The 14,986-nt window shown below is 41.7% G+C and overlaps 1 protein-coding gene across 2 annotated transcripts in view; it reads left to right on the top strand.

Moving 5' to 3' along the window:
- atp8b2 (ATPase phospholipid transporting 8B2) overlaps positions 1-14,986 on the top strand; it is a 28,332-nt gene that overhangs the window by 4,311 nt on the left and 9,035 nt on the right. Inside the window, exons 1-20 of one of the 2 annotated variants that reach the window (XM_085422976.1) lie at positions 1,600-1,835; positions 5,738-5,796; positions 5,895-6,008; positions 7,210-7,308; positions 7,386-7,447; positions 7,580-7,652; positions 8,018-8,088; positions 8,202-8,281; positions 8,769-8,927; positions 9,006-9,094; positions 9,289-9,485; positions 11,149-11,269; positions 11,354-11,441; positions 11,533-11,567; positions 11,655-11,814; positions 11,928-12,116; positions 13,060-13,175; positions 13,441-13,605; positions 13,985-14,096; positions 14,635-14,740. In XM_085422976.1, the coding sequence (XP_085279102.1) occupies positions 1,724-1,835; positions 5,738-5,796; positions 5,895-6,008; positions 7,210-7,308; positions 7,386-7,447; positions 7,580-7,652; positions 8,018-8,088; positions 8,202-8,281; positions 8,769-8,927; positions 9,006-9,094; positions 9,289-9,485; positions 11,149-11,269; positions 11,354-11,441; positions 11,533-11,567; positions 11,655-11,814; positions 11,928-12,116; positions 13,060-13,175; positions 13,441-13,605; positions 13,985-14,096; positions 14,635-14,740 (2,207 nt within the window). In that variant the 5' untranslated portion in view covers positions 1,600-1,723. Of the gene's footprint in view, positions 1-1,599; positions 1,836-5,737; positions 5,797-5,894; positions 6,009-7,209; positions 7,309-7,385; positions 7,448-7,579; positions 7,653-8,017; positions 8,089-8,201; positions 8,282-8,768; positions 8,928-9,005; positions 9,095-9,288; positions 9,486-11,148; positions 11,270-11,353; positions 11,442-11,532; positions 11,568-11,654; positions 11,815-11,927; positions 12,117-13,059; positions 13,176-13,440; positions 13,606-13,984; positions 14,097-14,634; positions 14,741-14,986 lie in introns of those variants that run through there. The other variant, XM_085422975.1, reaches the window with a different exon arrangement.

The following is a 14,986-nucleotide window of genomic DNA, read 5'->3' as shown; positions in this document are numbered from 1 at the left end:
TAACAAAATGAGACATTCTGGAGCCGTAACCCAATGTGAAAAGATTTTTAATCAAACCCACACAAACTGTGAAGGCCTGAAAGTTTGATCACACAGTTAAATAACTGAACGGCGTATGGACTGAAAGGACTGTAGAGTTTGTTGCATATATTCCAGCTGTGTGACACCGCTTTTATAAAGCGCTCCTGCAAAGGATACATCTTTCCTGGCAAGCCTCCTCTCTCCTCAGTCCTCCAGATGCATTTTAGGAGCTGAGACGTCCTTCAGTGAGGTGCACTGACATGGATTTCAGGGCCAGAAGCAAGACGACAGAGGAAAGGGGAGACTAGGAGGGACAGATTATAGAAAGTGAGAAATGAGAAAAGTTCTCTGTTCTCACAGTCTGACGGTTTCGTAAAGCGTGTGTTTTGACTGCAGTTGATGCTCGTTTGGAGAAGAGGCACTGGTGTAAGCAGAAAATGCTAATTATTAGAATACAAGAAAAGAATAGAGATTAGGTACAGGTGAAACATGAGGTTTACGCACGGTAAAAACCTGACTAATGTTGAATGAATAAATTAATTAATGAATTGCCATCATTGATTAGGTGGTAAGTGGACTATGGTATTTATATACTGCCTTTCTATTCAATTTGAGCTCTCAAATCACTTTCTACTGCAGTCTCATTCCCCCAATCACACTCAGAGTCATACAGAAGTATTAGCCGTGCTTTTATCTATCTTTCCCTAAGCCTTCACACGATCTGTGTGCGCTCATCTCTGAAAAGAAAAAGTCAAATCAGAGCTCGTGATCTCTGAATACAGGACGCCTGCAGATGCTGATCAAAGTGAAGTGGTTTCATCAGTGATGCATTGCAGGTCATTAAAGAGACTGCCATAATGTCATTGTTGTACCTTGCCGTCATCAGTCCCCATCCATAATTCCTGCCCCGTCAAATCAGTTCTGATAGGTGTAAACTAACTCTTCATGTGCCAAAACAACCTGCTGTTTGTAGAGGAAGTTGCCTGTTCGCCCCCCGCAGTGCTTTGTTTTGGTTTCTTAGGCTCATGCTTCACATATAGATCAGGGAGAGCCTCAGCCTCAACACGAGGATCGCCGCTCAGCACGTGCCCGGGCACCTGTCTGGCCCTTCCCACTGCGGCACACCTTCTAACGTTAGGATCACGCAGGACACTGAACTCCTGCACCGGACATTTTGGCTCCAAACGACAATTGGACTCCACACACGAAAAAACGACTTTAGATCCAAAATGGCGACCAGTTTCGGCTGTAGGACCCGTGGTGATGCGGCTTCCATGGTAACGCCTCTCGCCTTTGAGATTGCGTAATGCCTACACATCATCAGTGTTTATGTTTCGAATGAGGCTGACATAAAGCACGATGTTCACAGAAAATACAGGTCCGAGCCCTGCGCTTTATTTTCCTAATTAGAAAAAAAGATGACATCACTGATCCCGCGGAAGGAGGAAGACGAATCAGCAAGGGGTGGACATCGCGTGCACGTGTGTATATTTTGGGGGAGGGGATGGAGCAATAAGCAGCAGAGGCTGGGACTGGGACTGAGTCTCTAATCTAACTTGACTGAGCTGGGGCCGGAGCTTCGTGCGCGCGTCCTTGCGGAGACGTGACGGTCAGATGTGGCTGTGACTTGTTACTGAAACAGCGCATAGCCAGCGATTTAAGGAAAAAAAAATCATCACACTGTGACTTAAAGAAATTTAAGATGACAGTGCTCAAAGACATCCCGGAGAAATGGTTTCCAGTCGTTCTTTTCCCCCTGCAAGGAAAGAAAAAGAGAGGACTGGATGGAAGAAAATCGAAAAAGAGGCGGACAGGTACGAGTCTGTGCGGGGAAAATTAAGGCTGAAGTTGGGAAGAAGTCTTTACTATCTTCACCGCCAGGAGGCTGTTCATCGTGCAAACTATTTATTTATTTGTTTCCTAATAAATATCATCTCTCATCTTCATCCCATCTGAGTCCAAGTCTCATTCCTGCTGCTTCATCTCTCTCTCACTCTCTTTTGCATATGTGTCATATTACATCTCTGCATCACAGACCTAGTTGGTTTGTTTGGGGTTTTTTGCACTGTAGCACTTTGTGTCATCAATGACTGTTCAGGTTTTTACACATCAGCATTCTCCTAAGATTTAATAACAGAGAGATATCTGTTGTTCTTCTGATTTCACACTTCAGTCTGTATCTTTTGGAGTTGACCCCAACAGCCTTAAACTAGTTGCTTAATCTCAGCTGTTTTCCGGTGTTTCGTGCTGACAGTGAATCATGCCAAACACCAGAGTTTTGCTTGGATCTGGTCTAAATATGTGGCTGATGTTCGTGTCTCTGCTGCGTGAGTCCCTGATCAATCTTTCAGGCGCCAGCCCTCCTCTGCACTGCTCCATCTGTATTCTTATTCCTTAGGTTAACTATCTCAAATCACCCTGGATGTGCACCTTCATTTGACCTCCACTCCATCATTCTCTGACTGTGTCACTAGCATTTTTTTCCAGCAAATTAGATCACCGTATGCGCTTGCTGGGCTGCACACGACTCCGCTATCCCCTTTTCACCTAATTAGATCAGCCACTGTGAGTGATGCTCACTTCTCTGCAGTCTGATCTGACCCTGACTTAGTTTTAGTCGTGGCAGGGACATTAGTGCTTCCCGTACTGCAATTCACATTGAATGACTGTGGTCGTTATTGTTCCGAATTCAATCTGCACTAAATCTGTTGTGCGAGTGTGTCGCTTGTGGAGACGTAAGGAGATTGTGTCCTCACATGTCTAGCCATGAGCAGAGACAGTGTTAAAGAGACAGGAAGGTAGATGAAACAAAATTAGTGCTTTTGTATTAGGTTACAGTTACTCTTTCTATATGAAATTAGTTATTTTAGTTTAAATCAATATATATTAACTCGTTTGTGTCTCAGCCCTTTATGGAAACCTTATGCTGGGAGTAAGGCTGCCACTGAAAGTTTCTCCGTAATGGAGCTTTATAGATTCACGCAGGTTTACTGTATGGTATGCAGCTTGCGTCAGGGCTTCTAATGCCCTTGAAGTTGTCAGAGACATTAAACACTTACTGAGCAGTTTGTTAAAGATGCTCATGCATTTAGGCTGAGGTGTTCAGCTTGCACAGCAGTGGCTGGGACAGACACAGGCTGGTCCTGACTTCACATTGGTGCTTAGCTGGCACAAGGATCTTGGCTTTTCCCACCAGGCTTGGCACTGCACGTCAGACAGATCTCTCTGGTGGACATTTGTCTCAGAAAACAGCACGATGACCTTCGTCTTAAGAGGAGAAATGCCAGAGGGATTGGAAAAGTTTGTGGATTGTGCACAATCACATTCACAGCTTTTTGCATGCACCCAGAAATCTCACATCTGTCAGATAGAAACTCCAAGAAAGAGAAGTTGATGCCTAAAACAATTTTTCTTATGTAACTATTTAGATTTTTTTCTAATAAATCGTGCTACTCAACAACAGCCACAATGACAGATAGGAATATTAAAAACAAAAGTAACTCACTTGCTTTTGGAAACAATGAAAAACAATTTGCCTCTTCCTGGGGGCTTTGTCACACTTACATGCTTTGGATCATACAAACTAATTTTAATAATGAACAAAGTTAACGACTACAGTTTTGTATTTACTTGCGTTAACATCACTGTGGAGGAATTTTGGTCCACTCTTCTTCGTAGAATTGTTTTAATTTAGTCGCACTGGATGGTTTTCCAGCATGTGCAATCTTTTACAAGTCACGCAAAAGTATCTCAATCTGGTTTTGTGGCTTTGGCTCAGGAGGTAGTGCAGGTTGTCTATTAATCAGAAGGGCAGTGGTTCAATCCTGCACTTTTTGAGTGAGATACTGAACCCCCAAATTGTTGAATGTTAGATAGACAAATATATTAAAAAAGAAATCGGGAAGGGGCAAATACTTTTTCAGGGCACTGTGCAACAAATTTTGACCATGCTTTTGTTTTCTCGGCCTTCTTTTTCCGGTCCTGGCAGATAGTTACTCTTCACTGAGCGTGGTTCTGCTTGAGGTCTCTATGTGGTAACAGGGAGTTGCCAGCCTAACAAGCACTTTACCGGAAATTATTGCATTGTTGGGGTTATTTCTATAATGTTGTATGGTCTTTGCTTTACAGTGTAAAGCACCATGAGGTGACCGTAGTTGTGAACTGACCTCTTTTTAATAAACCGGAGCAAAATACATTTAAATATGCCAATATTTTATCAACATAACAAACAATGATGTAATCATTTCTGCTAGTGTCCCTCTCATTGTCAGTCTCACTCAACACCATCAGCAATAAGTGGACGTAACGTGTTTTTCTAAATTGACTAAAACCACCCTGACTGGTCTAAAGCCAACCAGAGCTAATCTGTCACATCAGATCTGTCTTATAATCTGACGGTAAAGTGCAGCTCTAATGGGATCACTTTAAGTGGCCTCTGTCTCTTTTGGTGAAGCTGAATACAGCAGGGACAAAGATGTAGGTTATGAGCAGTGCGAAAGCTTCACTGTGCTGCAGAAACACAGGAAACCACAGCGTCTTTGTTTATGTGCCGGCATTTGATTATAGCCTATCGGTTTCTGTTGTGTGATGTCCCTTCCTGTGGCACCTCACTGCCTTTCACAAATCTGTCAAAAGTATGCTAAGGACTGTGCTTTCGTGCACAAAACATGCGCTTGGTCTTGGATATTATTACTTTGGTGTGTGTGTGTGTGTGTGTGTGTGTGTGTGTGCAGCCCTGTTCAAAATGACCAGTCATTTCATTTTAAAAGCCACATCATTAATATTAGAAGAGAAGCGACTGGTGTTGGAGGAAGATGAGGAGGGGAACTCCCAAACTACTTTGCATCAGCATAACAGAAACCTAAAAACAGCAATAGGATAAAGTGCAAGGTCAGGAGGAGGGGTGCACAAGAGATTGAGCACAGGAAAAAGAAACGGTCTTAATTTTACTCTCTGAAACTTGGAGACTATACTATGATCTGCCTTTATCGGTGCCTAAACTTTTGCACGCACACTCATGTTTGGTTGCATGTATCTGGCCACAACTGCACATCTGGTTAATAACAAAGAGTAGTAGCAGCTAACGAAACATCAGCGATGATTGGCCTGCTTATTGGTTTTGCATGCCTCCTGCCTGACACTCTGTATCTATTACACTCAACCAATGCACAGCACAGTCACTGATGTATGAATACATGCTTCAACACTGCCGGCTATTTTCTTCCATACTGACCTGTACAACTGCAATTGCACACAATATAATACAGTATTATATAATAACACTCATACATTCTGAATGTCCATTACCATTAGTAAGTAAGATAGCATCCATAAGTATCTTGTACTTTATATTCTAACCACAATCAAACCTTCTGTTCATACTACTTCATTCATCTTATTTGTTTTTCTATGCTTATTACTCTTTTCTTTTCTTTTAGTGTAGTTATTTATTTTACTGTGAGGGCAACTCACAAAGTAAAACAATCATTGCTCAGTGTAACCACTGTGTTTTGGGGTGTATATGACAATAAACGTCTGGATTTCACTGCTTGATTCCCTCTCTTTTGTTTCCAGGTTTTAGGAAGCTGTGAATAGTGCCGACATTTTTAAACTCTGCAGTTTGCCAAACATGCTAAAAATTCGTCCTTATGCAGACTTACTGCATGTGTTTGTTTTGATGCCTTAATGACTCATCTTGTGTGCTGTGTTTCCGCAGAGGAGGAGAGAAGGGTCAGAGCCAATGACAGAGAGTACAACGAAAAGTTTCAGTATGCCGTAAGAGAGTTTGCTGTTTTCTATTGTACATATTCAAAATATTTATACTCGTAAAGCAATTTAACTGAGAGGTATTTTCTTCTCTCCTAATCCTCCAGAGTAACTGCATCATGACATCCAAGTACAACATCATCACGTTTCTGCCCGTCAATCTGTTTGAGCAGTTCCAGGAAGTAGCCAACACCTACTTTCTTTTCCTGCTCATACTACAGGTGAGAAATCAAAGACAGACAGGAGGCATAAGGGGCACATGATTTTCTAGTTAACGCCCTTAAAGGACCGTGATCAGTAACTGTTAGTTAAAGTTTGGTGGTACAAAATTAGATGAATATTGGTACATTCAAATTCCAAATGGCTGATCTAATCTGTTGTAGAAATGGAAAATAAGCTATTAATAAAAGACTTTCAGGGAAGTAGTGAGCCTCACAGTTTCCTGCACTTGAGAATATGATGAAAAAAAAACATCAATGCGGAATATGAGATCAGTTATTTCATAACAAATCATTTCAAACACATTTCACTGGCAACAAATGCCTCTTGATTATGTCATAATGTCTAGTGGATGGAGTAACATGAAAATTCATACACACAGTTAGCTCATTGTGTGAATGAGGCAAACTATATGCTGTAAGGCCAGACCAGAGGCCCAAGGCCACTTCCCCCTGTTCTCTCCTCTAGCTTTCCTGTCACAATAAAGCCAGAAAAACACACGTGCCAGAGGCTGATCCTTGGAACTTTTTCTGCACACCAGCAGCAAAATTTCATTACGTGCAATACTTTGGTACTGTACTGTATGATTGTAGTGATGGCATGTTATCAATTATCAATATTTTAAATAATAGTAAATGAGTGTGCAATCAAATGATATGCAGGGAAACCTGCACATCATTAGCACGTGACTGTGGGGCAGTGAGGATGCTGATTTTAAGTCCAGGCTAACAGAGCTGCTGTTAATTCTTTTATGTTTTTGCATTTTTAGAAGCCACTGTAAGTTCTCCTGTTCATTAGGCTAGAGATATTGAGTTAGTTGCAATCTTAAACCTTGCTATATAAAATGAAATCATACCCCCTCAGCTCCTTTAAACTCATTTCAAAGCCCCAAAATGTTATATTATGTTATAGTTCAACTAAAAGCAAGGTTTGGTTCCTAACACTCTGGTAAAGTTAGGGGTCTATTATTGAACAAATGCTTATTTTAAAACTACCCAAACAAACCAGTGTACTGTAGCTTTGTTGTTTTTGCCTCCTTGGTACTGTCTCACCACGATTTTGTACCATCAGGTACACTCACCATCATAACAAGCTGTCTTTGATGTGGCTGGGGTTAGACGTAGCTATCTCTTTATCTTACACTGCCTTTGTGTTCCATTTTAAAAGTAATTTGCATAATAAGCTTTGTCTCCCTGTGTTTAGTTGATACCTCAGATCTCCTCCCTCTCCTGGTTCACCACCATCGTGCCTTTAGCTCTGGTGCTGAGCATCACTGCAGTAAAGGATGCCACGGATGACTACGTGAGTATGTTTTCATGCACCACAGGCACAGATACGAGTCTGTATTTCTACTACACGTTACCTTTTGTCATCTCCAGTTTCGTCACAAGAGCGACAACCAAGTGAACAATCGTCAGTCTCAGGTCCTCATCCGTGGCTCGTGAGTCATTACATCTGACAACTTACCTGTTCAGATTTTACCCATCTCTTGATTTAAGAGGTTTCTTAAAATAGAGCAGCATCCGTTACTTTTTTTTTTTTTTTACTGTTTCTCTTCGTTTTGCTCTTCCAGGCTTCAAAATGAAAAGTGGATGAATGTTCGAGTGGGTGATATTATTAAACTGGAAAACAACCAGTTTGTGGCAGTAAGTGTGCACCCAGCACAGAAACAAAAGAAAACATAGTGATCAGTAGTCCAAAAAGGCCCATTTATCCACCATTACACCAGCTTAGTGTTCAGCACCAGCATCTTCTCGTGTTTTTAGACCTCTGTTTGATCATAATAGCTTTCAGTAGACCACAAGCTCTGATGCTAAATGGATTGTAATGCATTATGTGCCTCATTAGAAGTGCTACATTTAATCACTAACATGCTTTCAGTTGCAATTATTCTGCCTTTTCTTGTAGCTGTAATAGATGCAAACAGTCGTTGCTGTGTCATCAGCGCTTTTCTAGTTCAGTCCATGTTGACCGTGCTGATGCTAATCTCAGCTGTTGTATCCATTTTCAGGCTGACCTGCTCCTGTTGTCTAGCACTGAACCTCATGGTCTCTGTTACATCGAGACAGCCGAGCTAGACGGGTCAGAAAACACGCTGCACCTCAACATCTGTTCGCGTGACCAAAAAAAACCTAAAATCTGCAGAAGGAACGCAACACTACATCTAAACTGCTGTGTGTGGTTTTATCTTACAGAGAGACCAATATGAAGGTGCGTCAGTCTGTGTCAGTGACATCTGAACTTGGAGACCCGAACAACTTGGCTTCATTTGACGGTGAGTTAGGAGGAGAAACTTGTTTTGTCTTTTTGCATTGCAGAATAAGGATTAACGGTCTTCAGCATGCACCAGGAAGCTTGAATCAAATGTTTTCTCAATCATGCTAATGCACATTTCACACTAAAATTCACACATACACACAAACAGAGACACACACTTTCTGTATGGCTCCACCACCAGTGAATGGCAGCCTATCACACAGCCACCGCATCACTGTGTCAGCACATCACACCCACACACTCCTCACCTGCTCGGGAAAATGCATTACTGCAGCAAATCTGCTCACGTTTTGCCTCACATCAGCTTACAAAAGGTGTGTGATCCTCCCTCTGTGCACGTGTTCAGGTGCACGACAACAGCGTGATGTCATCCGGGTGATTAATTCAATTCTAAAAACATAGCAGTGACTGGATTCAGATGACTATGAATGAGCATCTAATTTACATTTGTGTGTTTGCTTGTCCACACTCTTCTTTGTTTGAAGGAGAGGTGGTGTGTGAGCCTCCCAACAACAAGCTGGATCGTTTTTCCGGGACTCTGTACTGGAGAGAGAAGAAATACAGCCTGACCAATCAGAACATGCTCCTCCGAGGATGCGTGCTCCGCAACACAGAGGCTTGCTATGGCCTGGTCATCTTTGCAGGTAGGTGTGTGCATGTTTGCACAGAAAAATAATGCATTTGCTGTATGTTGCAAGTCTTACCCTGTTTCTGTTTGCCAGGCCCAGACACCAAGCTAATGCAGAACAGCGGTCGCACCAAGTTTAAGCGTACGAGTATCGATCGATTGATGAACACACTGGTCCTCTGGGTAGGACATCCCACACTTCTCATTTTCATAGCTCATAACTATTTCAGGACATGATCTCACTGGCTTGAATTTAGTTTCATATATCTACACTACTGATGTATTCTGTTCTAACTTAGGCTTAAATGACTATAGATCTAACTGTAAAAATCATTTATTTAATCTCTACTTTTTTGCCTGTGTCCATTTTCTGTCAGATATTTGGCTTCCTGGTGTGCATGGGTATGATCCTGGCTGTGGGTAATGCAGGGTGGGAGAAAGAGGTGGGGTCCTTGTTCCAGAGCTACCTGGCTTGGGACACTCCTGTGAATAACTTCCTGTTCTCGGCCTTCCTCTCCTTTTGGTCCTACGTCATCATTCTTAATACCGTCGTGCCTATCTCTCTATATGTCAGGTAGGAAGAAAGCAATAGTTCTATAAGAATATATAAATGATGCTTACAGACAAAAACCCTGTGTTTGCCCTTCCCACATATAAACTGGTGTTTATAAAGAAAGAATGTATGGACCTCATGGATAGAATACTGTGCAAAAGTCTTAAGCCAACCCTCATTTCCTCATATTTTGCTTACTTCAGGCTTACTTCATACTTTTTTTAATTGTCTTGAGCAAAAGTGCTCCAGACTTTCTGAAAATCATTTATAGTGTTTCTTTGGACATTAGCTTCTTTTTCACTCATTTTCAGTCCAGTCCGTGTACCTGACAATGTTCGTAGGACTGCTTGTTTTTGTGTGTTTGTTAATCATTAAAACATAAAAATGAAGACTAACTCAAAACCTAACACCTCAACAACTAAAACGAACTATCTACAACAGATAAATAGCATCTGAAAGTCATTATGGAATTGGAAAAGACAAAGCAAAGACCTGAGGCAGTTCTCTGTTCTCTGAAGCTTCATCAGAAATGGCCTCAATAGTAGTGCAGCTGTTAAGAAGCCATTTTTAAGAACTGGCAACAAGTCTGATGGAGTGATGAATCCAAATATGAAATTTTCACATTTGTGTTTAGTGACCGTTGAAATCAAGATGTTCACAGGAGGTAAAGAGAGAGATACAACAGCGTCTACAGCCATCTGTAAAACATAGTCGAGGCTCTGTCTTGATCCCAAACACACTGCCAAAGCAGTTAAAGCATACCTGGATTTAAACACACACACACACACACACACACACACATATAAACATTTATAAGCTTTACTTCTTCCTTATATCTTGCAATCTGTGTGTCAATAGATTGCTGTACTTCAAAATATCAAGAAATGATGGGTTGCACAACAATTTGCATAATACTGGACTTGTGACCATGCGTGTTCCCAACTTTACATAGAAAGTCAACCACAATACTCGGAAGTAGAGATAAAGATTAGTTAGACAGCGATTAATATAAAGCGGCAGTTGGAGATAGTGTTTGCCATTTGCAAACATCATTGAAAATTTATCGTGTACTTGGTTTTATCAGTCCTCTTATCACAGTCATTCATTGGTAATATTAGTGCTGTAAAAAGCTGGTGCCTAGTGGTACAATGGCCCCAATTATTTTTCATTTACAAGAGTTTTTCTTCTGTTTGTGTCTCCAGAAGTGAGGCAAACAAAACCCACATTTCTTTTTTCTTGTTCTCTTCATTCCTCTGGTCAAGCCAGTTGTGGTCTTTTGTTTTCCAGACAGCTTCAGGTGCAAATAGGAGTGCAAGTATTGAAAGTATTGGTGTCTATATCCAGTCAGAGAAGTGGAAATGAGAGTTGTGCACATGCTTAAATTTCATAATGACTGAGATTTAGAAAAGAGGAACATGCACACAGCTGTATAAACGTAATTTTCAAAAATCGCTACATGCTTTTCTGTATTTACATGCACACAATCTTACTGTGTGTGCAAAGAGATCTGGTCCTTGGTAATCAGTAAGTCAGTGAACTGCACTGACTGCATGCCAAATGTATTTGGCCAGAAAATCTTTGTATTGTTCTGTGCTTACTTGTTCTGTTACTTACTTAGTTACATTTATTTTAAACTGTGAACGGCTCGGAGTTTGTAACCTCTCCCTTTCCTCACCTGCTTCAGTGTGGAGGTGATCAGGCTCGGTCACAGCTACTTCATTAACTGGGACCAACAGATGTTCTGCTCACAATGTAACACAGCAGCTGAGGCCAGGACCACCACTCTGAACGAGGAACTGGGACAAGTAAGTGTCCAGACTCACTCTACTCTGCAAATCCATCCATCGTGCTTTGCTTTGAGTAGTTATATACTCCTAAAATGATCCTAGGTTGAATACATCTTCAGTGACAAGACTGGAACGCTCACTCAGAACATCATGACGTTCAATAAGTGCTCCATCAATGGACAGAGTTACGGTAAGGACACACACAATACATGTGCATGTAGCAGAGACCGTATGTACGTGTATATCAGAGCTCATACATGTGGTGCCGATGTGTTTGTCAGGTGATCTAACAGACCCACTGGAAACTCAGCCAAAGGTGCGTATGAGTATTTTTTGATCAATCATAGATCACATGCATGTCTGTTATCACCTGTGATTTTATTTATCACTCATTTGTCTTCAGAGGCTGGACTTCAGTCCCTTCAACCCGCTGGCGGACCCAGACTTCTGCTTCTATGATGACAAGCTGCTGGAATCAGTGAAAGTGGGAGACTCGTGCACTCATGAGTTTTTCCGCTTGCTCTCCCTCTGTCACACCGTTATGAGTGAGGAGAAAAGTGAGGGTGAGCTTAAAAAAAGAGAGAAACTGCAAAACAGCAAATAATGACATCAAAACTCAACATCTGCTCATTCGTTATCGTATAATATTTAACGACTGTTTTACCTGCCTGCACAGGAGAGCTGGTTTATAAGGCTCAGTCTCCAGACGAGGGCGCTTTAGTGACGGCGGCTCGAAACTTTGGCTTTGTGTTTCGCTCCCGAACACCTGGGACGATAACCACCACAGAAATGGGACGCACCGTCACCTACTCGCTGCTCGCCATACTGGACTTCAACAACATACGCAAGCGAATGTCTGTTATAGGTATGCAGCAATCCGTGCTTTTTCTTCTGATTTAACTACAAAAAACCTGTGTATGGTGGCCCCGAGAGGTCAAATGCACAGCAACATAATAAAACACCAGTAAATAGAAAAATTCTACAAAAGCACACAATGGAAAAGGAAACAAATATGCAAAAACAACACTTATAAATCATTGGCTTCTTTCAAGCGTGTCTCAGTGCAATCCTCCACATATTTTGGTTTCTGTCACTTACGTCACATTATTGTCTTGTTTTGTGAGATTTGGGTTTTTTAACTTTCATTGTGCATTGTGCGCTTTTGCAGCATTTTTCTATTTGTGTTTTCGTAAGTTGCAGTGCATTTGACCTTTCAGGGCCACGTGTATCTGTGCAATGTCACAAGACAATCACTTAACAGCTTGCCATAGCAGAAACTGGTATGGCTGTACAGTGCTGTTGTACAGGATGGCATTGTGGTGCAATCTTTATCTTTGTTGCCACATTGTTGCATAAAAGTTCTGGGTTTTAACCTTTGTTTTCGGGGTTTTTTTTGGTCTTTCTGTGTGAAGTGGGTTACTCTGGCTTCCTCCCACAGTCCAAAGACGTGCATGTTAGGTTAACTGGTGATTCTGGACTGCCCGTGAACGTGTATGATTGTCCTTCTCTCTGTGGCAGCCCTGCAATAACCTGGTGACCTGTGTAGGGTGTATCTCACCTCTAGACCCCTTACAGCTGAAATATGCTATGAATGGATGGATGGATGAATATGCTGTAAATTTGACCTCTGGTCATAAATTACTTTTACCTCTGCTGCCAGGCTCTGAGGACACACACATACACCCATAATTATAAAGACTACCGGTGGCCTTTGTTGAAGAGTTCTTCCGTTATTGTAAAGGTGATGGAAAAATTGTCTGAATTGCTGAGATTTATTTTTTCTTCATTTCTCTCTTTTTTATTTTCAGTACGTAACCCAGAGGGCAGGATTCGGCTCTACTGTAAAGGAGCTGACACTGTTCTGTTGGAAAGACTCCACCCTTGTAACCAGGAAGTAATGAGTATTACTTCAGACCACCTCAATGTAAGTCAGCTCTTGGACGGATGGCTTGAGCTGCACTGCCATCTAGAGTCTCCACACTTTAAAACAACTTTTAACAGCACTTCATTTTTATTTACCTTCTCCTAATGAGACAGTCAACCTCATCATGGCATGACACATTTCTTAGATTAAGTATAAGTTAAAAATCATCAAACAACACTACTTAATGCTTAGTCATGTGATTCTTAATGTCCCTGCTGTATATTTTTGTTTTTCTACATGTTTATGTGTATATTTTTGGTGCTAGGAGTATGCAGCAGATGGGTTACGGACCCTGGCTCTGGCCTACAGGGACCTGTCAGAGGATGAATGGGAGGCCTGGTCAGAGAGCCACCGCTTTGCTGATAAGGCCACAGACTGCAGGGAGGATAGACTGGCAGCAGCTTATGAGGAAGTAGAACAAAATATGATGGTCAGTGAGTTTATTTTCAGATAATGTATGAATCTGTATCAAGATAATGTGTCTTATTTATTGCAAGTGTGTGTGTGTGTGTGTGTGTGTGTGTGTGTGTGTGTGTGTGTGTAGGCCCGTTTGCCCTTCATGTAAAAAGTTCAAATAAAGTAAAAATGTTGCAATGAGCAAGGGGAACTTGTTGGGATCACTGAAACTTAAGCAGTTCGAGGGAAATTCCTTTCTTTTACTTTCTATATTTGGAGCACACGTATGCTTTTGAGTTTGGGTTTTCTACTCATAGTGTTAACACAACAATTGCATTTAAGCCCGTCTTAAATTTCCTTAAATATGCAATTTATTTGTTTGTGTTTCTCTCTCTCTCGGCCTGTGTTTCTAGCTTCTGGGTGCCACTGCTATAGAGGACAAGCTGCAGGAAGGCGTTCCAGAGACCATTGCTGTCCTCTCTCTGGCTAACATTAAAATCTGGGTTCTTACTGGAGATAAACAGGGTGAGATGCACACAGTTTTGCACCAGCTTTCAGAACTTAGTGTGCATGTTTAAAACATTTAAACCGTTTAGACAAGGGTTTAAAACGCAAAAGAATCTGCAAAATTTAAACTAATTATAGAGCAGCATCCTTGTGATGAGGAGGTTGTTGAAACTGAAAACTTTAAGCATCGGTGCATCTATTTGCACCTTGACTATGTGGGTGTATTGTCATTCATGTAAACATACAGTACTGCTACACCCCTCTTGCTTTTGTAGTCTGAACCTATTTACTGGGCTAGCACTGGAAAAATTAATTTCTGGAAATGTATCATGTATTCTGTCATCACCAAAGGACCGTAGGCTGTAGGAATGAGTGCAGTGAATGAAAAATAAAGGGACATGTTGACTGACGTGCCTGCAGCAGCTATTATAGTTTAAGGCCAGAGGCATGCCTGCAAAGGGAGAAGTAGCCGAAACGACGAGCAGTACATTAGCAAATAGCTTTTAACTGAAACAGCACTTGTATTTGTTAGATCCTCTCCCATTCCTTCACACAGAAACGGCTGTAAACATAGGCTACTCCTGCAAGATGCTGACAGATGATATGACCGAGGTTTTCATCATCAGTGGCCACACCGTCCAGAGCGTACGGCAAGAACTCAGGTCAGTCTGGTTATGTGCACACTGTACTAGACTGTACACTGTGGGATCGAGAATAAATGCCAAACTCCAGATGACGGGCGGGCAGAAACTAAGAAATGTATGCATGATTGAAGTCGGTAGGTGTGGTAGCAAAATGTTCCAACTACTCTGTGAGAATCACTCGACAGTGACCAGAGCTTCTTGACTCATTTCTAGTCAAATCATCCAGCTCACCCTGTGAGGACTGATTCATGACCCTGACATTTT

Source organism: Rhamphochromis longiceps, linkage group LG11 (assembly GCF_057381845.1).
Source record: "Rhamphochromis longiceps isolate RC_006_pf linkage group LG11, R_longiceps_female_GT1.1, whole genome shotgun sequence".
In the NCBI taxonomy this organism is placed as follows: Eukaryota; Metazoa; Chordata; class Actinopteri; order Cichliformes; family Cichlidae; genus Rhamphochromis; species Rhamphochromis longiceps.
Note: the sequence above shows the minus strand (reverse complement) of the source record. Positions and strands in the feature narration are given on the sequence as shown.